Raw genomic sequence first — 25,627 nt, 5'->3', positions numbered from 1 at the left:
CACCCCCCTCTTAGGTTGTCTTTGGGCCTTACACAACGGCATAAGAGTTATGGGAAAATATCAATCAGATGTACTCTGATTTGGGAAATCAGTCCCGAATTTTCGAGTTGACTCTCAAAATTGGAGATCTACGTCAAGGGGAAGACACTGTCACAAAATATTTCAATTCGCTTAAGCGAATATGGCAGGATTTGGATCTCTTCAACAGCTATGAGTGGAAATCAACAGAGGATTTTCAGCATCATAAGAAAACTGTTGAAGACAGCCGAATCTTTAAATTTCTGGCAGGGCTAAACGTTGAATTTGATGAAGTTAGAGGGAGAATTATTGGGAGACAGCCTCTTCCTTCAATTGGTGAGGTGTTCTCAGAGGTTAGAAGGGAGAAAAGCAGAAGAAATGTAATGCTGGGAAAGAAGGGTCCTGGAATTGCTGTTGAAGGATCGGCTTTAGAGGTTGCCTCATCCTTTAAAACATCAACTTATCCGCGTAGAACAGGAGAAAAATCCAGTGAAAAATCACAGGTCTGGTGTGACTATTGTAATAAGCCTCGTCACACTCGTGACACATGTTGGAAACTGCACGGAAAACCTCCAAATTGGAAAAACAGAGGAGAGAAGTCTGAACGAGGAGTTCCTACTGCTAATGAAGCTGATGCTGGCCCTTTCACCAAAGAACAAATGGAGCATCTTCTTATGCTACTGAAATCCAGTTCTACCTCATCTGACTTTCCTAATGCTTCTATGGCTCATACAAGTATTGGATCTAAGGCTCTATTCAATTCTTTTTTGTCTAATTCCTCAACCTTTCCTTCTTCTTGGATCATAGACTCTGGAGCCTCAGACCATATGACAAATTCTTTTAAACTCTTCCAATCATATACACCATGTTCTGGAAATAAAAATATCAAAGTTGCAGATGGAGGTTTCTCTCCTGTTGCTGGAAAAGGTTCAATACAGATCTCAAAAAATGTTAACCTGAAATCTGTCCTTCATGTTCCAAAATTGGCCAGCAGTCTTTTATCAGTTAGTAAACTAACAAAAGATTCTAATTGTTTGGCTATTTTCGATGAATCTCATTGTGCTTTTCAGGACAAGAATTCGAGGATGACGATTGGCAGAGCTAGAATGATCAATGGCCTTTACTGTCTTGAGGATAATTCACCTAGTGCTCAAATTGCTCAAGAGTATAGTAGTAATATTTCTGTATCTGCTTATGAACAAATAATGGTTTGGCATTACAGATTGGGCCATCCTAGTTTTATTTATCTAAAACATTTGTTTCCTTTGCTTTTTAAGAATGTGAACCCCCTGAAACTGAAATGTGAAAGTTGTTTGCTTGCTAAAAGTCAACGAAAATCTTATGTCCCAAGGCCTTATTTACCATCAAAACCATTTTATTTGTTTCATAGTGATGTTTGGGGACCCTCAAGGGTTACTACTGTTTCGGGAAAAAGGTGGTTTGTAACATTCATAGACGACCATACTCGTCTATGTTGGGTTTACTTAATGCATAAGAAGTCAGAAGTAGCAACCATTTTTCAAAATGTCTATAACATGATAGAAAATCAATTTCAAACAAAAGCAAGTATTTTGCGCTCTGATAATGGAACAGAGTATTATAATAGTATCCTTGGAACATTTTTTGAAGAAAAAGGGATTTTACATCAGTCTTCTTGCACTGATACCCCCGAACAAAATGGAATTGCCGAGCGTAAAAACAAACATCTGTTGGAAGTCGCTCGTGCCATGATGTTTTATATGAACTTAACAAAATATTTTTGGGGGGATGCTGTTTTAACAGCATCATACCTAATTAATAGGATGCCTTCCAAGGTCTTACAATATAGTACTCCTTTAGAGTGTTTTAAAAAAAATTTCCCTGAATCAAGAGTTAATTCAGATTTGCCTTTAAAAATATTTGGTTGCACTGCTTATGTGCATATTCCAAAGAAATCTCGGTCCAAGTTGGATCCTAGGGCCGAAAAATGTGTCTTTGTTGGTTATGTTCCAAATAAAAAAGGGTACAAATTCTTTAATCCTCTCACACGGAAAGTCTTTGTCACTATGGATGCAACCTTTTTTGAAGGTCTTCCTTTCTTTAACAAACCTTTGATTCAGGGGGAGAATTCTAGTGAATCAAATTTTTGGGAAACTGAAGCTTTACCAACTATAATTTTTGAAACAGATAAGGAAACGAAGATCCCTCAATTTGATAGTGCAGAAACTGATATTGGTTTATCAGATATGGAAATATTACGACGAGAAAAAAATCGTTCCAATCTTGAGCCTGTGGTATACACTAGGAGAAATATTTTTAAAAAGGGTGAAGGTCCATTGATGAGTTCAGCTCCTGTTCATGAGAAGTCCTCGAGGGAAGTCTGTCCAAATACATCAGGTAATACTTTACCTTTCTTTTCTTCTGCTGTTCCAGAATCTGACCCAGTTTTAAACCTTCCTACTCAAGAATCTGATCTTGATCTTCCCATTGCCATTAGGAAAGGAACCCGTACTTTTACTAGGCATCCAATTTCCAAATATGTGTCCTATGATAACCTTTCCCCTAAATATAGAGCCTTTACCACTGAAATTTCAAAACTTGTGATTCCTAGAAACATTAAAGAAGCGTTGGTTGATCAGAACTAGAAATCTGCAGTGTTTGAAGAGATGGAAGCATTGAGGAAGAATGATACATGGGATGTGGTAGAGTTGCCTAGGGAGAAAAAGATTGTTGGGTGCAAATGGGTGTTTACAGTTAAAAGCAAAGCAGATGGTACTGTAGAAAGGTACAAGGCCAGATTAGTTGCGAAGGGTTTTACACAAACCCATGGAATAGATTATCAAGAAACATTTGCCCCTGTTGCTAAGATAAATTCTATTCGGGTCCTTTTATCTCTTGCTATTAATGCAAATTGGCCTTTGTACCAACTTGATGTGAAAAATGCCTTTCTTAATGGAGACCTAGAAGAGGAGGTGTTTATGAGTCTTCCTCCAGGTTTTGTAGACAAATATGGTGTTGGAAAAGTTTGCAAACTGAAGAAATCTCTTTATGGACTTAAACAATCACCAAGAGCTTGGTTTGAACGCTTCAGCAAAGCGGTTAAAAAATTTGGTTTCTTACAAAGTCAGGCTGACCATACTTTGTTTTATAGGCATTCAAAAGAAGGTAAAGTTGCAATCTTAATTGTATACGTCGATGACATTATTTTAACAGGGGATGATTGTGGAGGATTAGAGAATTCGAAGAAGTTTCTGGCCAAGGAATTCGAAATCAAGGACTTGGGAAACTTAAAGTATTTTCTCGGGATGGAGTTTGCACGATCCAAGGAGGGAATTGTTGTAAGTCAGAAGAAGTATGTGCTTGATTTGCTCAAAGAGACAGGTATGATGGGATGCAGGCCAGCTGAAACTCCCATGGAGCCAAATTTGAAACTTCAACCAGCTAGTGTAGAGAAAGTAAGAGACAGAGAAAAGTTTCAAAGACTAGTTGGAAGACTTATTTATTTATCACACACTCGGCCTGACATAGCATTTCCAGTAAGTATTGTTAGTCAGTTCATGCATTCACCAGGCTCAGAGCACTTTGAAGCAATTCATAGAATCCTAAGGTACCTAAAGGGAACACCTGGCAAAGGTATTTTCTTTAAGGCACGAGGACATCTTCAAGTTGAAGCCTATACCGATGCGGATTGGGCTGGATGTATAACAGATAGAAGATCAACTTCTGGATATTGTACGTATGTGGGAGGTAATTTGGTAACTTGGAGAAGTAAGAAGCAGAATGTTGTGGCAAGGAGCAGTGCAGAAGCAGAGTTCCGGGCTGTTGCTCAAGGTATTTGTGAAGTGATATGGATTAGAAGAATATTACAGGAGTTGAAGGTTTCAGAAGTACTTCCTATGAAATTGTATTGTGACAATAAAGCGGCTATTTCTATTGCTCACAATCCAGTTCTTCATGACCGAACGAAACATGTTGAAGTAGATAAGCACTTCATCAAAGAAAAAATAGAAGGAGGTGTAGTCTGTATGACCTATGTGCCAACTAGAGACCAAGTGGCAGATCTGCTTACAAAGAGTCTTCCCAAAAAACAGTTTGATTTGTTAGTGAGCAAGCTGGTGATGAAAGATATCTTCAAACCAGCTTGAGGGGGAGTGTGGAAAAATCTGTATTTTTGGGAAGTAGAATATTGAGTGTGGGAAAATTTGTAGTTTTGGGAAGTAGAATATTGAGTAATAAAACCGTGTAAATTAGGAGAGATTAGAGGAGCTAAATTGGGGTAAAATCTTATTCCTAGGATTAAGGATATAATTGTGTATAGTTTCCTAATATAGGCTGAAACCTGTTGTATATATTCTTTTGAATCAATGAAATAAAGTATTCCCCTAATTCATTATTTTCGAGTCACTGTTTTCCCTGGATCTGCATTTTCTTCAGCAAAAACTTTCCTGTTCCTTGCTTTCCAGATTTGCCACAAAATATTTACACAGTGTTACGTGATCCTGTCCTTTTGTCTCTCATCCTAGCTCCTAAATATCCCTTTCCACCATCTTACAAAGTTGCTTCTCGTGTCATTCAACCCGTCCCATTGCAGAGGTGCTAATTTCGAAGTGGTTTCAGCATTTTTGCAGAAAAACAGCACGTGTTTGACTGTTTCCACTACTTCCCCACAACATTCACACATTGGACTTCTTCTTCCTATCCTCTTGTTTATTTGCTCATTCACTGGTATCCTATGGTGCAGGCATCTCTAGATGAAATGTTTGAGTTGTGTTTCATCTGCTGGGATCACACTCCTTTCCAGATGTTCGATATCTTTTGAGCATATCTAGTGCTTTCTTTATTCTCTTCCCTCCTTGTCATCTGCTGTTGTAGATGTTCTTCCATTGCTACAGCATAGGCTGACTTTACAGTAAAGAGCCCAGACTTTGTGCATCTCCAATACCTTCTGTCTTTGCAGCCTGTTATACTTATAGGGATAGCCATGATTTTCTGGATATCTTCTGCTATGAACCACTTTTGAGTATCTCCTGGTTCCATTCTCTTTCTCTCATCAGCTCTGCTGTTGTCCTGATTGTGCATTCTGAATTCCTTCTAGTTTTGATCCTACCATCTGCACTACCTGGAATCCACTTGTCATGCCAGATGTCAATGGTTTCTCGATCTCCCACTTTTTTCCATAGTCATTTGTTCAACAGCTTCCTGGTTCCCATTAGACTCTTCCATATCCAAGAAGATGCTTTTGGAGGGTCTTTATCCCAATCTTGTGCTCTTCCTAGATACTTTGACCTCATCACCCTACTTACAAGTAGGTTTGGTTGTGTGAGCATCCTCCAAAGCTGCTTGGCTAAGAGGGCATCATTGAATTTCTCTATATCTCTAACTCCGAGCCCCCCTCTTCCTTTCACATGAGACATCTTTTCCCAGCTAGTCCAGTGCATCCTCCTTTTGCTTTCTCCATTGCCCCACCAGAACTTTGCTACCATTTTACCTATATCTTTGCAAAGCACTTTTGGGAGTTTGAAACAAGACATGGTATAGGTAGGAAGTGCCATTGCCACAGATTTTATAAGTACCGCTTTTCTTGGTGGGCTCAGCAAATGCCTCTTCCATCCTTGCAGCTTGTCTTGTACCTTTGCTTTGATGTATCCAAAAACTTGTTGCTTGGATCTCCCTATCAGCATAGGTACTTAGGTAGTCCCAGGTACTTCCCGCTTGTAGCTTCCTTCATATTCCCCAACTAAGAACGTATTTCCTTTATCAGATTCCTGCACGTGTTTGCACTAAAGAAAACAGCAGATTTCTCATAGTTTATTACTTGCCTTGAAGCCTTGTCATAGATAGCAAACATCTGTTTCATTTGCTGAGCTTCCTGAATACTGGCTTTACGATTGTCTTAGTGATTTGCTTCTTTCGAATTTCATTTTATGTTTTTGAGATCAAAGAGTAGCTTTTGTTTTAAAAACTTGAAAATGAGAAAAAGAAAGAAAAAAGAAAAAGAGGGATTTACACTAAATTCCAATGTGTATGATCAACTACTTGATGATGTTTTGGATGCTAGAGCTTTTACATACTGCATTGACAATTCAGACAAATTAAAGTGAACTTCATATATTTAACATGAGGCCAGCTAATCTCAGGCTTCAGAATTCACGATAATTGTCTGAATTTAATGAATAGTTACATAGGTGAAAATCAAATTTAACATTTTGCTATAATTATTGAACCCAATAAGAGTGATCCTATTAGTAGTATGGTGGTATCATGAAAGAGGCTGAAAATATTCATATGGTCTTTGGAGAATAGTCATTGGCTTTCGATTCTAACAGAATGAGTCAATAATGGATATTCCATTCAATCAGATAAAATAATTTTCCAAGAACTTACTTCAGTTATGATAGATTGTGACATAGGATACATTAATCTAATAAGGCAATTTTCTTTATCAAATTCTAGGTAAAATGTCACGACATAAAGTATTAAGTGCTTGATGCCAATAAAGGATGGGACAGTGTTGGTCCAAATTATTGCAAGAGGACACACTTAGCTAAGCTGTGGTAGTTTTACATTGTATGACTAAATGCCTGTTAATCGGTTAGTACTCTTTAACATTGACTAACTGATTGTCTTAGTGATTGGCTTTTTTGGAATTTCATTTTATGTTTTTTAGATCAAAAGTAGTTTCTATTTTAAAATGAACATTTAATGGACAAAATATTACAAAAATTATCGCCACTGGTCTAAAAGTCATATACAACAAGGATCTATTTATGCCTGCTGCTTAATTTTTCATTGCAAGATGAAATGATGCTAATTGAGTGGTAAATGCAGCTAGATTGATTGCAATTTTTGAAGACAACAAAATATGTACATTACATATTGAGATTTTTATGTAAAGACTTCAATGGTAATTATAAAGATGAAGTCAACGAATTGAATGAGATGAAAGAAAGCTTATGAGGATTCAACCAATTGCTCCAACTTCCCAAGAAGAAATAGTCGATGTTTGAACAGCTTTTATAATTACCAAAGGTTTGTTGTATTCACTATGATTTATAACAGTCATTCGACTTATAACATCCCTACCTTGTACCTGCGAACTGATATATTATTATATTCTTATGCGGAGTACAAAAAAAAAAACAACTTAGATGAGGGCAAGCTTTAAGTTCATTCTACAACAAAAAAGTGGTACTGGCAATTTGAAGAGGACACAGGAAATCAGTCCACCACTGCTGCAGCTAATTCACCAACCCAAAAGCAAAGGCTCCCTATCAAATCAGCTAAGACCACCTCTGCATAATCGAGACCAGTGATAGTGTACAAGCGAGCCCTGCAAATAAGGATAAAGAGAACTGATGAATCAAATATTTTAACTTATTTTTGTTAACGAATTGAATGATAGCATTGTTTGAAAAATTATTTTTGACTATATGAAGAACCTCTTTTGATAGCATATCTGACCAATTATCTTTTGCATCTGAAGTAAAATAAATTCAATGGATCATAATACATGGAGCAATATTTTAACTAGAAGCGCTATAAGTACTATTGCAATAACGCAATCAGGTTAGGAATTACTTAAATGATCAGCAATATGAGATGTGTTCTACTTGAGCACCTACACATGACTTAGCATTTTAAAATGTCATGCTACATTATTACATATGACTTTGGCATTTTAATGTGTAATGTATTGCTTTATTATCTTCTTGTGTAAAGCTTTCAATTGTAGAATTGACTGGCTCAGTTAGGTTGATGGTTTACACTTTTGACTCCGAATAATATATAGGTCTATGCCGTGAACAGTGCACAGCTAGCCCAATCTAGTACCTCCAATAAGGCACTCTATATTCCCATCTATAGGTTAAAAATTGCCCATACAGCCATTTTTTAATGACGCAATGTTCTTTCATTGAATTTTGGACGAAAAAAATTAACTCTAATGTTTGACTTGTCATTGCAGGGATAAAGTGTATATGTCCTGAGTTTAAGAGGGCAAATGTTACCTAAGGTCAAGTTCCAGTGATAAAGTGTAATTAACCCTAAAAGCTCATTTGGGGAAGAGGATGGTTACTGATTGGAGCAAGCATCAGGCATCTACAGCAGCTCCACCTCGAACCCTCAATGTGCAAAAATTGGCCGAATCACGAGCTAGTGAATTGCACTCTCTTCATTCAATTGTCGGTACTCATCTCCAAAATGATTTTCGTTCCCAGAGAAACAAGAGGAGGAGAACCACTAGCCACATAAAGAAAAGATTCTGTTATGATATTAGTAATAATGGGCTTTCGGAGACAGACGAGAAGAGGCTCCCTCGTCGTATCCGTCGGAGAATTCATCTAAAAAGGAATCCTCTGACTGGCTTTTCTACATCTGGAGATGGGACCAAGAGATTATCAACACATGTTTGGCATGCTAAGCGCTTCACCGTGTCTAAACTCTGGGGATTTTACCTTCCTCTCGGCCTCCATGGCAGGTAGTCACTTCTTTATTTCCGACTCCAACCAATCATGAATGCTAACTATGATATTTTTTTTCATTTATATATCTATTACTGATGTATATATTACCTGAGGCAGAGGTAAAGGTTCAAAGGCTCTCCTCAAGAAGTCAAAGCAAGGAGTGCTTGTGCACGACTCAAGTTACTATAGTGCTGTTCAGCTGGAGGGTCCAGAGGCAGGCATTTCTTCATGTTCTACCTTGCAAGCATCTAGTTTGAAATGCTTCTATACTGTCAAACCAATTTCATAGGTTGCTGCTACCAAAAAACAAAAGTAAGTTATATGCTATACATGACATTACTGTTTCATGCTTTCAGGACCTCTTATTGTTGATTCTAAGTCAAGTAATGGTCCCTTCTCCATTAGAAAATTCTGGTCAGACATCCCAGCTTATAGTTGCTGGTGTCACATATGGTAGTGCTATGGTAGGTTACTGTCTTGATTTTTTTAGCTACCCATCAAAATTGTAATACATGTTGGTGTTTGACTTTTGCGTGTGTATTGGCAGCTTCATCATGTTGGGACTGTATTTGCTCAACCAGTTGCTCCGGTGACCTACATGTGGCGACCACAAAATCCAATTTTGACTGCAAGGGTAGACAAAATTGATAGCAAAGATGAGCAGCAGAGCATAGACAGCTATGTCTCGTCTAGACAGCTGTGGATATGGATACATCCTGCTGCTTTTAGAGAAGGATATGATGTTCTGGAGTCTGCATGTGAAACCGTATGTTCTTTACCTAACAGCACTGAAGAACATGTCTTTTCGCCTTTGAGTTTTGCTCATATTTTCATTTAAATACTGTGCAACTTACTTTTTTAATTTCTGTTTCTTTTATTTTATTTTTGGCCAGTTGCTGCTCTTGATACTTTCTAATTAATTGAGTACTTTTTCCTTTTGCTCTGTGTTTTTGTTTGTTTGTTTTTCTGTATAATGCCCTTATTTTAGCCAAGATCGTGAACTACTTGATGGTGATGAAATTGCTTATGGACTAGTTATATGTCCCAATCTTCATTTACAAGATTTGTTTGCTGTCTTGTGAGTTGCTATTGTGGGTTTGCAGGCAAACTTAAATGGACGCTCAGTGAATTGTGTCTCGCTTGAGGGCAAGCTTGGAAAACTGGACCTGATAGGTTTCAAGGCATTTCAGCTTATGCAGAACATATTGCATCCTTTGACCTGGTGATTTAGCTTATAGTATTGCCTTTTCTTCTGAAACCATATGGCTGTAGATAAGGGAAGCTCATGGCTGAATTGAATTTGCTTGTTATGCAGCTCTACAAATTCTTGCGCTGTGCCGAAATGCTCAGTTGCTGTAAATAACAATAAATCTTCAACAACATACTCATGGTCCCTTCCACAGGAAGATCAAATTTCAACTTCAGCTATCATTTCTCTCACGGTAAAAGATCCACGTGCCATTGCAGAAAAAGGATTTGCTGTTTTGCCAGAAACAAAACCTTCTGAGATTCTAGGTGCTAAAGAGACAAATATGCAAGGAGACACAACCTTGGAGAGGATTCTACCCCGGAACCCAGGGTCCCTTTCGTCATTGCTTTTAAACCGTGAAGAAAAATATCAGTTTTCTGATTTCATTGATTTGTGGGATGTCTCCAAAGGGGCAAATCCGCCAGTGGAAGAAAGTTTTCTTTGCAAAAAAAAGCACTGTCAGTTGATGAAATTTTTCAGTATTGGTGAGGAGAATTCCAATAACTTAGATCCTTCAGGTGTGAGGCAGTTCTCTCAATTATGCCCCATTATGCTTTTGAAAGATAATTCTGGCAAAGGCTTTACAACAAGGTAAAAGCGCACTAACATCTTTGATACAAACACAAAGATGTACACCAAGTATCAGTTTACTTTTTGCATTTGTTTATGTGCCTTTGCTTTTCACTTGCCAAAGATCGTAGGATATTGAATTTTTGTGGTCTTGGGAAAAGAAGCATTGGATGTTATTATAGGATTCAACCAGTTTAATAACAACCTGACAGATGGACAGTGAGATGCTCTTCTGGTTTGTTTAATTGAGAGAGCACCTTCTGTAAATCAAGTGTATCGTTTCTGATATTCATTTTTTGTCATCCCTTTAGATGGACTGCCATTCTCCCTTTAAGCTGGGTCAAAGTCTTTTGGATTGCCATTATCTCCAATGGTGCTCAAGCTATAGGTTTGAGAGAGAGGCACTGGATCGCATGTGAAGTAAGTGTCTCGAATACCATTGGTAGTGAATTAACTGCAAGGTTATTATGATTATCATAAACTTGATTTTCCTTTTCAGGCTGGTTTGCCATACTTCCCTTTAGACTTTCCTGATACCAACGCATATTCTTGCTTTATGGCAAGGGAGGCAGCTATTGCTGATCAAAAGGAAAAGCTTCGACCTCGTTCCCTGAGGCCTCTCAGAGTTCCACATTTTCCACCTTGGGACTGTATCCACTATGGTTCCGAGGGAAGATCTACAGTAGGGGTCACCAAATTTCTTCCAGTTAGTAATAACTCGATGAAAATTTTAAATTGCAAAAATTGTGATGTAGCAGCTGTGGGAAGTCATGGTGCTGTTTTTAATGGCTTTGTTGCAAGGACATCTGATGTGCTGATTCATTTTGTGAGTCATGTCAAAGATGATAATTTGGTTCTATTCCCAAATTTTCCTGATGGAAAGAGATGCTTGACTAAGGTTATGAAGGATAATGATTTAATTACGCGTCAAACAAATGGCATTAGCTCTCAATTAATGTGTTGCCAGAAACTATGCTTTGTGAGAGTTCTTTTGCATGCCTACAAGGAAGGTGTTTTTGAAGAGGGAGCCGTGGTTTGTGCTCCTCATGCCAGTGATATAACTATGTGGTTGTCAACCAGGTAGAATTTCTTCAGAAATATTCATGGAGTTCTTTTTATTTGTTTGGCTTGTTTCGCGCAGCTTACCCAGACGATTTTGAGTTGTTTCATGCAAATGAAAAATGATTGTCTTCTTTATTAAATTTTATTGGTGAAAATGCAAGTTTATAGGTGTCATGCTGACATGTTGAAACCATCAATATCTGGTATACAGTGGGTTGGGACATTGTTTTCTTCCTTTTTCCTTTACCACTTATGACTTTACTTTTTCCTTTTCATGAAACAAGTGGATGTGGTACATGTTTCTGAAGTATGAAAAGGCTTGTGATTTGGTTCAACGAAACTGTCCTCAGTAGTCTTTAGGCAGCAACTATTGGAAACCACAAGGCAATAAAAATTAATATTAGGTTGGACCTTGACTGATTTACTAGTCAGACAACTAGAAACCTTTTATTCCCAGAACCTCCACTTTTGCAATTTTTTTACTGCCAAACAAGGCCTATTTTGCAAATTCTCATGTAAATTTTCAGTGGCTTACATGGGTGATGTCCAGCTGTATTCTGACTACTGCTGTCAAAGATTGGTTTTGTGTTTTAGGTCTCAAGGTTCATAAGATATGGTAAAGTCTTCACTAAAAGAATTGTGGGAGATATCATAACTTTTTGCTTTGCCTTGTTAGATGATGGCTTAGATTGCGAAACTCATTTGAGGGATTGGTATTTCTGTTGTGCGGGTTATTTAGACCAATAAAGTTATGATGCTGTGTAACCATAAGGTTGTAGAGGTTGAACTAACTTAAGTAGGGCATGCAGCCTTGTAAATGCACTTAGGAGTATGTATGTATCACATTTTTGGGAAAATTAAAAAAGAGGAACTTTGGAAACTGGAACTTTTAAGGCTCCTAGTAACTTTTCTGAAAGTATCTTCTTGCAAACAACGTAGACTGGAGGATGCTGGAAAATTTCAAGCACCTCAGTCTTTGCCGGGTTCATATTTTGTTCAGCAGCCATCTGGGAGATGGGCACTTCAAGTACCAGAAGAACCGGTAGTCAGAGAGTCTTTTAGGTGGCCGATTGGATTTATTACAACTGGCTTCATTCGAGGCAGGTAATTATTGTATATTCTGCAAGAGAGATTGTGAATGAACTTTTCTTTGCTTTGTGAATTTATTTGGTTGACGTGAGTTCCTTTGGACATCATTTGTTTGTCCTTTTAGTCTTTTTGGTTTATTTTTGTGCTTTTGATTGTTGTTTTAATGGACATACAGCAAGAAGCCTGTGGCAATAGCTCTATGTGAGGCGGTCTTGCTTGCTCATCTTAGAGAGGATCAATGGAAGACCATCTCTGTTAGCAAGAGGAGGAAGGAAATTTACGTTCTGGTTAGGAATTTGAGGTCCACCGCATATAGACTTGCTCTTGCCACCATAGTTCTTGAAGCACAGGAAGAAGATTTGGAATTCATGTGATCCCAAGTTTCTACTGTGAAACTATATTTTTGATGGTACGATGGACTAACATTTTGTGGAGAGCCTTGATTTTCCTCTTATTTGATGTATTAATGGAGTAGTAAACTGGTAATGCCTGGTTACAATAGTACTTCTTCCGTTTGGGTACTTGTGCCTGAAATTTTGGTGGAATTTTATTTCGAATCAAAGCATCATAATGCAAATGGGTCATTAGGGTCCTAGTGCCTATAGACTTTAAATCAATTGTGGGAGTTTTGAAAGGAAGAATAGCTAACAAAAAGTTGCCCCTTCAAACAAGATGGTCACCGGCCTTGTAGGGTGCTGCAACTAGATAAACAACGGATTCGGAATGATTACCAGAAAAGATGGTCAACGTCCTCTAAGAAGTAAAGCTTTCTGCTCGCAAGCCTAGCCTTGTTTGGTTCCAGGAAGCCATTGAGGAAAGGAAAGTAAAAGAATGGAAAGTAGGTTCCTTGTAAACCATATTCTTTTCTCTTGTTTGGTTGACAAAGGAAAGTACTTGGGAAATGAAAAAAGATCCAAAGAAGGTAAATCCTTTGTTTGGATTCTGGATTTGGTAGGAGGACATAAATAGAAAACAAATTTAAAAAAGAAAATACAATTGAATTAAACAATTACTAGTTATATTGAAAATTCATGAATTGACTATTTTAAATGTTTGATAATTGGAGTTGGAAAAAAGTTCGAAATTTGGGTCATTGAGTGGTAACTTCGAAACTTTTTACCATTTTTGATTGATTAACCATCCAAATGCACCAAGAAAAGAAAATTAGCGGGAAAAATAATAGGAGTAAAGACAACAAATATGTAAAGAAAAAGTAAGTTAATACCGTCTTGTAATTCAAGTGCCATGTGGCCTCTTTTATCCTTTTCTTTTCATAATTGCTAAAAATAAAATTTCTTTATTTCCATTTGGTCATTTCACAAATTTTCATCAAACTTTTCGACCTTGAATTCATGAACTACAAAACACGCAAAATTGTTTGGTCAAATAAGGTAAACTCATTAAGTTGCAAGCAAATAGAACAATAGCAAAATGCCAATTTGTGTGATTAGAACATTAAGTTGCAAGCAAATATAACAATTGCGAAGTGGCAATTTAGGTAATGCGAACAAGTTCTGATAGAAATTTTACAATTAGTATACTTACATCAACTCATTTATATCAATACGAATTGATAAGTTGGATCAACTCATTTATACTAGTACGAATAAATAATTCAAAAATTATCTGAATAACCCAAACACCCATCAAGCCTAATAAAAAAAATTTTCTCCGCTCTAAGATGTTGCAAAATTACTCACTATTGGATAAATTGAATGATAAAAATACATTAATTTGAACTAAATACTATGTTAAAAATTTCACAACTTTTGAATTTGTTTTGCAATTGCAAAGGGTGATAATAATAGGACTTTAAGATTGCTTGGATTAATCCAAACACATATTAGAACAAGAAGAAACAAATGATCATGAATTTGATCACATAATTCATACTGACAACCATATTTTCATAACAGCAAAATCTAACGATTTCTTTTCCTGGAAGAGAAATAGGTTAATATCATCTTTTCAGGCGAAATGTGAAAATTCATCGATTGATAAAAGGGGACAATTTACCAGAAGAGAGCATAATATCTCAATAGTTTGGCTCTGGACTAAAGGGTCATTTATCTTAAGTTTAATGAAGAAACTGATCAATAGTTTGCCACAAAACTTTTTTTAGAGATGTCTCAGTAAAGAACAAAATATAATATATGTTATCTCGGTGAAAAGTAAACATTAATCAATGTTGTCATGCCCTAAATTCTTTAAATTTTCAGAATTTAGGATTGATTATCTAAACCAATCATAATAGAACAGACTATACAATTATACAAGGAGTAAAAAAATAGCCTAATAATTAAATATCAAATGCCACTTGATAAATAGGGTCAAAGCTAAAATCCGTTACATCATTTTTTAGAATAAAAAGATGTCACAGTCTTTGTTATTTTTCTTGAAACAAAGAAAGTAGCCCTCTATTCACTTCAAATTGACTTGATTGAAGGAGTCAAAGGCTTGTTCTTCAATCGGAAGGGTGTCTTCTTGTCTATACTCGTATAGAACAGACCATTTCAGGTGCAACCTATCTATGAATTTGACATTATGGACAAGTAAAATCTTGTGAATTGTTTCAGTGAATATCGTTATTACTTGGATCATTCGTGCAATTTGGACATGTCATGCTAGGTGGATAAAATGTTCTCTTTGACACAAAAAAAGGACTCATCTAGCTTTTTGCTCATCCAATGAGTGTTACCACCATAGCCTTGAGTTTTTAGTAAGATGCCATTTCAGAAGAGAGAATGAAATTAAAAAACTATGTCCAAATATAATATCATCTCTTATACTGTATTGAACTCTTCTAATGGATACGATGTGGTAACAGATATTCTGTCTATCATATATTCACTATTTGTGAATTGATATTAACATAAATCGTACCGTGGAATTGATGGACAATTCCGAGCTTGGATGGACATTACATTTGAATTACCTTCATTCGGGATGGACTAATTTTATTCTGCATGAGCGGGGAGGGTGATTTGCTACAATGTTATGGCATGCTTACCATTGATACTGAGCAAAATACCATTGCTGTCAGGGGAAATTAACATAGATTTAGCGCAGCTAGCCATTGTTAAATAGCCCTTTTCCCGGTCAAAGGTTCTAATAATACTACCCCAAGACCACAACATCAACACTATTCTCTGTCAATACATGTAGACCAAAGTATTCTGTACCAATGTAACCTACTGGCTTGGTCAGCCCGTTATCGCACTTGGACTCTGGAATGTTTAGTAATAATCGAAAAATCAGAAACTTCAGCAGTTCAATTTGCATCAATCAGTATGTTGGAAGATTTAATCTCTGTAAATTATGGTGGAATTGCGTAGTTGTCAAGGTTATGCATAAATGCACTGTTGCTTTTATATGGTAATGACTGATAACTCACTCTTGCCAAAATGATGTACATTTGCAATTCCGATCCAGAAGACAAAGTCAATGCTAGTCTGCACTCCGCAGTATCCCTGACTATCTCTTAAGCTCATGTAAGCATAAATGTATATCAGTTAACATCCATTAGTCAGGCCTTAGCAGCTGTCTTGGCCAAATACTACTATAACACAAGCGTATACGGAAAATTAAACAGCAGCTAAAGGATTCAATCATGATTGCTATTCCAAAAAGTATATAATATCCTCTCACTCACTTTATAATCACATAATCTAACTATATAAATTATTTCTTGAATTCATCTGCTGTTAGAATCTAATACTGTGGAGTTATTGGCCATCAAATTACTGCATTATAATGAAGGCAGTTAAGTTTAATATTCAAAATCTAAAAACAAAAAATATTCATTATTGTTTCTGTGCCTACTTACAGTTGTAATTTGTGATCACCGACCGAGGAGGAAAGCCGCAGGAAGTAAATCATGTTCTGAATATCAAGCATATTTTTATGTAGCGGGCAGTTTCAGGTCATTATTCCCAAAGATGTCCATTAGCCCGAAATGGTTTTATCCATTCGCAGTTCTTCATTACCCCCAAAGATGTCCATTGGCCTGAAATGGTTTTTATCCATTTGCATTACACACTCAAAGCAATTCAACAACCAAATCATCCTTTTTTGGGTAAGGATTAAAGTTTTAGTTGGCTACAGGAAGTAAATCATGTTCTGAATATCAAGCATATTTTTATGTAGCGGGCAGTTTCAGGTCATTATCCCCAAAGATGTCCATTAGCCCGAACTGGTTTTATCCATTCGCAGTTCTTCATTACCCCCAAAGATGTCCATTGGCCTGAAATAGTTTTTATCCATTTGCATTATACACTCAAAGCAATTCAACAAACAAATCATCCTTTTTGGGCAAGGATTAAAGTTTCAGTTGGCTATAGTATGTTACCGCCAGAAATAATGAAACATTATGTCTGCAAACCAAGATAGAATAAAATACAAACACAAAAACAGATTAGCTTTTTATTTCTGTTTTTAGGACTAAGGTAACAATTTGCAATCATGATTTCGTTCCCCACCAATATCAGTAAACTTCTGCATCTCCATTTTCTTTTAAATACTCAAAACATGCAATATATGTTATCCCTACAACCAACTAATAAACAAAAAGAACACTCAGGCTGCTATTAGCATTGACTAACTAATCTCCACGTGCAGGTAGGGAGGTATGGCTAAGGGCGCTTCACCAGTCATCGTGATTGTATTGGTTTTGGTTGTATCTGTTTACATCTCCATACATTTCCAGCTGCAAGGACACAAGAAATTGAGCAACGTTCATGGAAACGGGTATTATGTTTATTGCAATCATGTCCAAGACAAGACCTGGAGCATATAGAAGGATAATAGATGCCATTGCATTAGCACCCATTCAGAGTCAATCCAGGTACTTCATTCATGTGGAGGCAGGTATATATGTAGAGATTGTGGAAGTATGGGTAAATAAAACGAATATAGCTTTGACTGGATATGGTAAAAATGTAACCAAAATCACAATGAACAGGAGATTCCCAGAGCTCCAAACAAACGAAACTGCCACTGTTTGTAAGGACTTCTGACTGCAATTTATAATTAATGTATATGCTTTAGTAGGATTACAACATTTCAGTTTTAATGAAAGGTGTTTAGTAAAAGGCAGGGTATGAAAAACAGGGGACATCAAGTTTTCCTTTCTTCACTACACTATAGCACTTTGCCGTATGTGATTTTGGTTACATTTTCACCATCTCCAATCAAAGCTATATTCGTCTTATTTACCCACACTTCCACAATCTCCACATACATACCTGCCTTCACATGAATGAAGTACCTAGATTGACTCTGAATGGGTGCTGATGCAATGGCATCCATTATCCTTCTATATGCTCCAGGTCTTATCTTGGACACGGTTGCATTAAACATAATACCGTTTCCATGAACATTGCTCAATTTCTTGTGTCCTTGCAGCTGGAAATGCATGGCAAATGAAGATTTAGAAGTTCGTTTTGGTTCTGCAGTGGCACAAATATTGCATACAGGATTTAAATTTTCAGCAAGCTTTATTTACTATCTCTTTTCCTTTCTTTTTCTTTTTCATAAACTTTTTCTTTATCTATTTCATAGCATATGAAGCTTATTAAAATGCCATTACATTTCATTGTTAGCAGCTGTTAAAGGTAATCGTTTCACGGCCAAGTACATAACTTTGGAAAACTCAGCAGGAGAAGCCACTCAAGCTGTTGCCCTAATGTCCCAGTCTGACAGATCATCATTTTACAGATGTACATTTTTAGGGTTCCATGACACACTCTGTGCACTCTTTGGCAGGCAATTCTATGAGTGTGACATCTACGGCACTGTTGATTTTGTGTTTGGCAATGCTGCGGCAGTCTTTCAAAGCTACAACCTATATGCACGGTTGCCTAACCGTGTTATTACTTTCACTGCATAGGGAAAAAGGTCACGCGATGAGATTAGTGGATTTGTCATTCAAAATTCCACTTTGACAGCAGCCCCAGATTTGCAGTCCAACAAATCTCAGGTTCACGCTTTTCTTGGAAGACCATGGTTTGCATGGTCGACCGTGATTGTGATGCAATCTTTCTTGGAAAGCATCGTAGATCCAGCTGGGTGGTATGAGTGGCCAGGCCATCGCACAGATGAGCTAACCTACAGAGAATACGGTAATTGGGGTGCTGGTGCAGGTACAGGGAGACGAATTTCATGGGTGGGATATAAAGCATTAAATCGGTCCAAGGAAGTCATTGCTTTCATGGTTTCTAAGTTTATTCAGGCGGATTCTTGGATTCCAGAGTCTGGAATCCCTTACACCAGCGGTTTATATTAGTATGAGCCTATAGGCCATATCTTTGAAATCCCTTATACCAGCAGTGTATTTTAGTATGAGGCCATTATATGGTGTTTCTGTAATGACTTGAAAGACTTTGCTAGACTGTGAATGGAGATATGTTCACTACTTTACTAGCCATTAAGTATGACATCGCCGGACTATGAATGGAGCAAAGTATTTCCGATATGTTCACTACTTTACTACAAATTGAGTATGCCATTGCTGGACTGTGAATGGAGAAAAGTATTTGCGATATGTTCACTATACTAGAAATTGAGTATGGCGTCCAGCAACCGCCACAAGCCTATGGGACTGACCCACAAGCACTCCAAAAAGACCACTTTAAGTTCCTTGAATAAAATTTAAGAGAAGGTACTTGTGTAAGTTGAGAATCAAACTTTCTTCCTCTTTGTCAGCCATATTTTCTTCTTCTTCTTTAACTAATATGGTTACAAACGCAGAACTCTTTTCAAACTTTGAGACTTTCTCGAAAGATTTTGAGAGTATGTCCAAAAGAAGTTGCTTTGCTAAAAGATAAAAGTGCATGAAATTGGAAAAAAAAATTAGAAGCATTGCAATCTTTTCTCTCTACATTAGATGGCATGGCCAATAGATTCAGTTGGATTGAAGCTTTATTGTTGGTTTTGCAGCAAATTGACACAGCTAACAACAAAATTTTGGAAGCTTCAAGTTCTAATCAGCTAAAAGTGATAATAACTGGTTTCCCTTCCCTACCCTTTTCTCTACCAATTTCTCCACTAATTTTCCAACCATAAGCTGGTTGAAAGGATATTTTCATCCTTGGAAGCTAAGAATAAAACTAAAGGATCATTTGACAAAAAAAAAATTATTTTGGTCTAAAAGAGTCCATCCGCAGTGATTCCTAGAGTCTTACAATGCTCAAAGTTCTCTGCATGTTCAGTGGTTTCTCTTATTGGGCCTTAAACATTTTGGTCTTTCCTTTGTCACTTAAAATTTCCAGAATGCCAGTCATTTTGGGCCTCTTTTCATTATCTACAATATCAGGTAAGTTGTTCAAGCATTCTTATGGGGAAAGGGAAAGTTCCAAAAAGTTCTAAAGTTCTACAACTAGTTACTTTTGCTCTTTAGAATATGGAAATAGGAATTTTAGGTACCTTTTTACTTTATGAATACTTGTGTTTCTATGTCATTCTTTGCAGAGAATTTGATGAATGAAGATTTAGTTTTGGTTTATTAGTTGTGTTGTTCTGCTTTCTCTTGGCTTCTCTACTTCTTTCCCTCTTTTCTTACCACATCACTGTCCAGGATAATGTTCACAGCACCAAAACAATCTCAAGGCCCTTGTTCTTCTGCTCGCACAAGTAGGCAAGATCTCACCCATCTTGTCCCACATCAATTTTAGAGATACACCATTTGGCGGTGCTCTGAGCCAAGTTTTGTGATATTTTGTGCTATTAATGATTTACATTTAGATATATAACTACAAATTTGGCTTGCACACTCCAGTTTACATTTAGATGGTTGGCATTCCTCAAATTTGTAATTCTGCAGTTTACAATTAGTTTTGTTTGACATGTGTGTTAGTTTATATCATAAGCACTTAAATCACACTCCTCGTCAACATCAAGTGAAAATTATAAATAGCATCAGCAGCAGCAGATATCAAAAGAAAACAATGTACACCAGAAACCCAGCATTACTGCTGATAGTCTTTCGGATGCGTGAACTGACAAAATAAAGAAAAGGAAAAGAAAGATCCTGGTTGCTGAACAGCGATACAAAGTAACCAAAGAAAACAATGTAACAAATCTTACTTACTGCTGTTCAGGAATGCATTAGTTAGTACTTCATTTCTTATGTAGTACTTGATGCATTAGTTGTTTTAGCTGAATATGATGGGCAATTTCAGTGGGATATGTTGAATAGAGCAAGAGTAATTAGAAAACAAGAAAATTCAGATTTTGTACACAGTTTCTCAAAGCAGGCCAAAAAGCAACTTTTCATAGATTAAAATGAACACCTATTGTCAAGTCTAGACTAAATTCCAGCCAGTGAAGAAGTTAAGCATCTTGGGGCAAGTTGCATGATCTAACTCAAGGAATGCACAAGGCACACTACATTGAATAAAAAATGATATGTATGTTCAAGTAATATGTATGTAAACCTATGTAAGACATGGCAATAATTATTTAAACAAAAAGCTCTTGGAGAACAAGTTAATTAGATTTTCTCCAAGCATAATTTCACTCGTAAGGCGTAGCATATGAGTTTTTAATTTAAGTGGGCCAAATCGATTAATTCAACTGAATTTCCTGCTGTCAATGTATATAGTCATTGAACACTTAACATGAAAGATTTAAGATCTCATTGATACCTCAAGTCAGAAAGTTATCAAGCGAACAAGAAACAGAAAAGAAAGCATGACATAAACACATAATGCCAAGAACAATTACCCACAAAAGCATGAATTCAACATTTATCCCAATCATTAAACAGCAAACTTAAAATAGAGCCACTCAAGAAACATGACTACAAAGCAACTTTACAGGTTATGCAGGAAACATATTTGCATCCTTTGGAGCTACTACTTGCTCTAAAATCATGTCAAAAAGGATGTCCATAGTCCCTGTGACATAAAGAAAACAATGTAAGAAAACCGTTAATATACAACAGGAGTCACTCTCAAACTGTAACCAGATTAAGCAAGCAATCTGAAGTAATCCGCATCTTTCATGAATTATGACTGCAACAGTGGCTTAAGAAAAATCCCAACTTTTATTCCAATCATTTTGTAATAGTCACTCAGAAACTATGACCACGAGACACAGCTTTGCAGGTACACTTGCACATAACTACTTGATCACATTAATATCCAAAACTTGATCAAGCAAAACAACTGAAATAACAGGTATCTTTAATCCTTTAGTATACTAGGTGGCATTAGTTAGCCAAGATCAATATTTACACACCCAAATCACTACTTTGTAGCTAATGAAGAAACAGATTTGTTCACATTGACCTTTTGAGGCAATTGACATCCAAGAAAATTTGTCTAAGTATATATAAATTACAAATGTTCAAGAATCAAAATGCTCATTTTGAGGAAGAAAAGAGAGGATGAAAGCAATCGTTCAAAAAATTGCAATAATCCACTAGAACAGAGAAGAAAGAACAAAATATTTTGACGAGATTTCAGGATTTTGGTCAATCAGAGAAAGGTATATCCCAATCTCAATACACCAATTTTTTCTAGAAAGTGATTAGGTCAACAAACATCAATGGACACAAAATACAGTGTGGCACACGTCCAAGAGTTTGCTGAGAACAACAACAGCATGAAGAGGAGCAGGCATTCGTTCAGATCCCAATCATTAATCAAGTAGAGAAAGTGAAACCAACATTCAAGTTAATTTCCAAAAGAAGAACATTTTGAGACAAATGACAAACAATTCTACTAGATATGATTTAAACCTCATAATGTAGTCAATATACAAATCGTGCATAGCTTAGATTAGATGCTTGTGCAAAATCCATGCTTAAAAAGGTCCAATTATACAACAATTTACCAAAGCTGAAAACCAACATCCTATTTATTATACAATTCAGCTCATAATGCCTTTGTTTAGTTTCCATTGGAAATGATCTTTCATTTTGTAAGAATTTTTTATCTTTGACAAATGCGCAAAGCTTGATGCAGAACAGCTACCTCGTTAAAAAATGACTACGATAAGAAAAATAACTGCTACTTAAAGTTGATTAGGTATAGCTAGATTCGTTATGGTTTCCAAAATCCCTCATTATGGTTTTTAACAAGGGAAGAGAAGAACAAGAAGAAGAAAAGGATCAAGTAGCTTACCTCATCCATCAACACTAAAAGCAGCATCCCATAGTAGTCCTGCACATGCCACAGCAGCAAAACTACTATAAGAGCCTCCTGCAATCCTTTCTGTTCATGGTTCAGCAACCAAAATATAAAGCTTGCAAGTGGACCAAGAATCAATCCTTTCACGGGTTTAGCAACCGTTTCATCATTTTGCATGTATATATGGACTGACTATCTTCACAAGTTCAGCCTTGCAATCACTATATTTGCCTTTCCTTCTGGTCAGGTGGACACTCCAAGCCACACTGCAACAAAAAATGCCTTTAAGGACATTTGAAAGTGTCAGGATAGATGATATAAGCTGACACTTTACCTTTCGTCATAGCTCGGATGAGTGTCATCCCTTCTAATGTGGGGATAGCTCAATGGCATTTAAAGGTGTCAGGAAAACTCATTTATTAAGGCAGTACAGTTGCCAACAAAAAGCACCATTCTTGCGAATCTCTAATGTCAGGATAGCTCTAAAATGTTAAAAATTTGATTTCTGTAAAGGCACTTTAAAATGTCGTATCATATAACTTTATACATTGAATCTAGTTTACACTACAAATGGCATCCATACATTTTCACACCAATTTATGACCAGAATTACACAAGCATGCAAACCTGACTGTTAGTTAGCAGATTAGTTTAGCTTTTGCAAGTGCCTAGTGAAATTGATGTTATTCTTTATACATTTGTCAATACTATAAAATTTGTACCATCCTAAACTACACTCAGGGTACTTCTATTTTTTAAAGTGCATCATTTTGTGATTTTAACTAAAATCCACCTTAAATTTGCATGCAAGTCAGGACATCTACAGTTCTCAGATCTACAGAGTTCAATTCTCAGTCCGATTTGCAGATTTACTGGCATTAATAGAAAAAGAATCACAGCATGATTCTTACACCATTTGAAAGGTTATTGAATCTGATTTCATGTGCAAGAAACAGCATCCAATTTGAGCATTTCTACACCAATTTATGACCAGAACTATAAAGGAATGCATAGCTGACTGTTAGCTTACAGATTACTTTAGCACTTTCTTAAGCCTAATGAAATTGATGTTACTCACTATGCATTCGTTGAAAACATTTAAAATTTGTAGCATCTTAAACTGCACTCAGTGTACTGCTTTTTCTTAAAGTGTATCATTCTGTGATTTTAACTATAATCCACCTTAAATTCTCATGCAATTCAGGACATCTACATTTCTTAGACGTTCAGAGTTCAATTTTCAGTCCATTTTACAGATTTACTGGTATTAATAGAAAAAGAATCAAAGCATGATCTTATTTCATTTGAACGGCCATTGCATCTGGTTTCACGTGCAACATACGGCATCCAATTTGAACATTTCTACAACAATTTATGAGCAGAAATATAAAGGCATGCATAACTGATTGTTAGCTAACAGATTACTTTAGCTCTTGTTAGTGCCTAGCGAAATTGATGTTACTCGCTATGCATTTGTCAAAAAACTATAAAATTTGTACCCTCCTAAACTACATTCAGGGTACTGCATTTTCTTAAAGTGCATCATTTTATGATTTTAACTATAATCCATCTTAAATTCGCATGCAATTCAGGACATCTATGGTTCTCAGATGTGCAGAGTTCAAATTTTTAGTCCAATTTGCAGATTTACCGGTATTAATAGAAAAAGAATCAAAGTGTGACTCTTATACCATTTGAATGGTCATTGAATCTGGTTTCATGTGCAATAAACGGCATCCAATTTGGACATTTCTACACCAATTTATGACCAGAATGATAAAGGCTTGCATAGCTGACTGTTAGCTACAAGGTTAGTTCAGTTCCAAGTTTTCACAGGGAGCACCCAATTAATTTATGCCTATCTGGTATTGCAAGTTTTACCAACTAGATAACAACATCAACAAACAAAGAATGAAAAACCATAATGAAACAAACTTTTGCAATTAATTTGTGTTCATTCTTCCCTATCCCATCATCACATAAACTGCCTTACTAGCGAACAACAACAGAATCAGATTTTCTGCTCTTTTTAAAATTGGAAAGACTTATCAATCAAAAGGAAAAACAAAGTGACAGAGGAAAGTCATACCTTTCAATTTGCAAGTGATTTGTATCTGATTCTTCAAATCTCCCTCAAAGTTTTGTCCAAAAAATAGTGACTACTTCGCTTACTACTTCCACCATAAGAACACTAGCCCAAATTGCTTACTCTTTACATGTCTAGATTAATACGAAAAAACATACCAATCAATAAAAAGAATGAAAGCCAACCAAAATTTCATATAAAGTCCAGTAATTGAACAGGCATTGCAAACATGAAAGTGAATAAGTGGCACTCAATTGCTGAAGGGTTAAAATAGATTAACCACATTCTGTCTTATTTGAGGGCTAATTTTGCAGTTTAACCGTCTTTATTCAACATAATAGAGCAACTAAAAATCCAAAAATAGGAACCATTATTGACACAACTCATAAATGGCTTCAAAGATCGCTAAAATTATCCAATATAATCACAAAAAAAATGAAAAAAAATCAAGAGTGGTGGGTGTATTCAGTGTGTAAGTAGTGAATAATTTATATAACTCTAACATGAAATTACTCAAAAAAATTAACATGCAATTACAAACCTTAAATGGGCAAGCAAAGAGACCGATTGCTGCTGTGTGATTCAACCAAAAAACTCAAAAAAGAGGTTCGATTGAGAGATATAGAGAGTTAGAGAGTGTGGTGATAGAGATGTCAAGAGAGGGATTGGTGAAATTCTCATGAGAGTAGAGAGAAGAGAGAAAAGGGGGAGACTGAGACAGTGGAGCAGCTAAAGAAATTGGCAAAGTTTTAGGCGCCTGAAATTTGGGCCAATTGGAAACGACGTCGTTTTTTGTTTTTGTTTCGTCCTTCAAGATGCCTCACATAGAGTCCATTGTCAAAATAGGTATTCTAAAGGACACACTATTTTTAAACAAAATAAAATAAAAAATAATTAGAATATATATTATTGAGTTGATACTAAGTGTCATGATTGAGGTGTTTTAAGGACATATGTAAGCAAGTGTCTTTATAGGTATGTC

At 36.4% G+C, this 25,627-nt stretch overlaps 3 protein-coding genes and 1 long non-coding RNA gene across 6 annotated transcripts; 2 read left to right on the top strand and 2 right to left on the bottom strand.

The window, feature by feature from the left end:
• Positions 1 to 5,177: 5,177 nt before the first annotated feature.
• Positions 5,178 to 5,678, bottom strand: LOC113729050 (uncharacterized mitochondrial protein AtMg00310-like). The gene has a single exon (XM_027253376.1). It carries the CDS (start codon positions 5,676 to 5,678, stop codon positions 5,178 to 5,180), a length of 501 nt encoding a protein of 166 aa, XP_027109177.1.
• Positions 5,679 to 7,889: 2,211 nt separating this feature from the next.
• LOC113732501 (ribonucleases P/MRP protein subunit POP1) lies at positions 7,890 to 13,024 on the top strand. Of its 3 annotated transcripts, none has more exons than XM_027258311.2 (10): positions 7,890 to 8,473; positions 8,577 to 8,673; positions 8,816 to 8,923; positions 9,007 to 9,225; positions 9,563 to 9,681; positions 9,775 to 10,299; positions 10,590 to 10,698; positions 10,778 to 11,358; positions 12,280 to 12,444; positions 12,605 to 13,024. In XM_027258311.2, exons 1-10 carry the CDS (start codon positions 8,064 to 8,066, stop codon positions 12,801 to 12,803), a joined length of 2,532 nt encoding a protein of 843 aa, XP_027114112.2. In that variant the 5' UTR covers positions 7,890 to 8,063; the 3' UTR covers positions 12,804 to 13,024. The 3 variants fall into 3 exon arrangements, with proteins under 3 accessions (XP_027114112.2, XP_071936598.1, XP_071936597.1); XM_072080497.1 differs by having other exon boundaries at positions 7,964 to 8,473; positions 10,778 to 11,343; positions 12,235 to 12,444; positions 12,605 to 12,933; XM_072080496.1 differs by lacking the exon at positions 12,605 to 13,024 and having other exon boundaries at positions 7,966 to 8,473; positions 12,280 to 12,448.
• Positions 13,025 to 17,195: 4,171 nt separating this feature from the next.
• Positions 17,196 to 18,712, top strand: LOC113729049 (pectinesterase 2-like). Its single transcript, XM_072077637.1, has 3 exons — positions 17,196 to 17,295; positions 18,030 to 18,253; positions 18,317 to 18,712. Exons 1-3 carry the CDS (start codon positions 17,196 to 17,198, stop codon positions 18,710 to 18,712), a joined length of 720 nt encoding a protein of 239 aa, XP_071933738.1.
• Positions 18,713 to 21,039: 2,327 nt separating this feature from the next.
• Positions 21,040 to 25,406, bottom strand: LOC113732500 (uncharacterized). Its single transcript, XR_003458781.2, has 4 exons — positions 25,187 to 25,406; positions 24,649 to 24,779; positions 22,554 to 22,825; positions 21,040 to 21,323 (listed from the first exon to the last, which is right to left on the bottom strand). It is a non-coding gene; the product is annotated as an uncharacterized lncRNA (long non-coding RNA).
• Between the last annotated feature and the right edge of the window lie 221 nt (positions 25,407 to 25,627).

The sequence above is a fragment of the Coffea arabica genome, chromosome 2e (genome assembly GCF_036785885.1).
Source record: "Coffea arabica cultivar ET-39 chromosome 2e, Coffea Arabica ET-39 HiFi, whole genome shotgun sequence".
Taxonomy (NCBI): Eukaryota; Viridiplantae; Streptophyta; class Magnoliopsida; order Gentianales; family Rubiaceae; genus Coffea; species Coffea arabica.
The sequence above is the reverse complement of the archived record's forward strand: the minus strand, read 5'-3'. Positions and strand labels throughout refer to the sequence as shown.

What these genes read in the sequence shown, in the direction of transcription:
- LOC113729050 (XM_027253376.1), bottom strand. Translation starts at nt 5,678, where the DNA reads ATGCTGATAGGGAGATCCAAGCAACAAGTTTTTGGATACATCAAAGCA.
- LOC113732501 (XM_072080497.1), top strand. Translation starts at nt 8,064, where the DNA reads ATGGTTACTGATTGGAGCAAGCATCAGGCATCTACAGCAGCTCCACCT. An exon ending in TCACATATGGTAGTGCTATG is followed by an intron (nt 8,924 to 9,006) that starts GTAGGTTACTGT and finishes GTGTATTGGCAG; the next exon opens with CTTCATCATGTTGGGACTGT. An exon ending in GGCACTGGATCGCATGTGAA is followed by an intron (nt 10,699 to 10,777) that starts GTAAGTGTCTCG and finishes TTTCCTTTTCAG; the next exon opens with GCTGGTTTGCCATACTTCCC.
- LOC113729049 (XM_072077637.1), top strand. Translation starts at nt 17,196, where the DNA reads ATGTCCAAGACAAGACCTGGAGCATATAGAAGGATAATAGATGCCATT. An exon ending in CTTCATTCATGTGGAGGCAG is followed by an intron (nt 17,296 to 18,029) that starts GTATATATGTAG and finishes TTTCATTGTTAG; the next exon opens with CAGCTGTTAAAGGTAATCGT. An exon ending in TGTTTGGCAATGCTGCGGCA is followed by an intron (nt 18,254 to 18,316) that starts GTCTTTCAAAGC and finishes TTCACTGCATAG; the next exon opens with GGAAAAAGGTCACGCGATGA.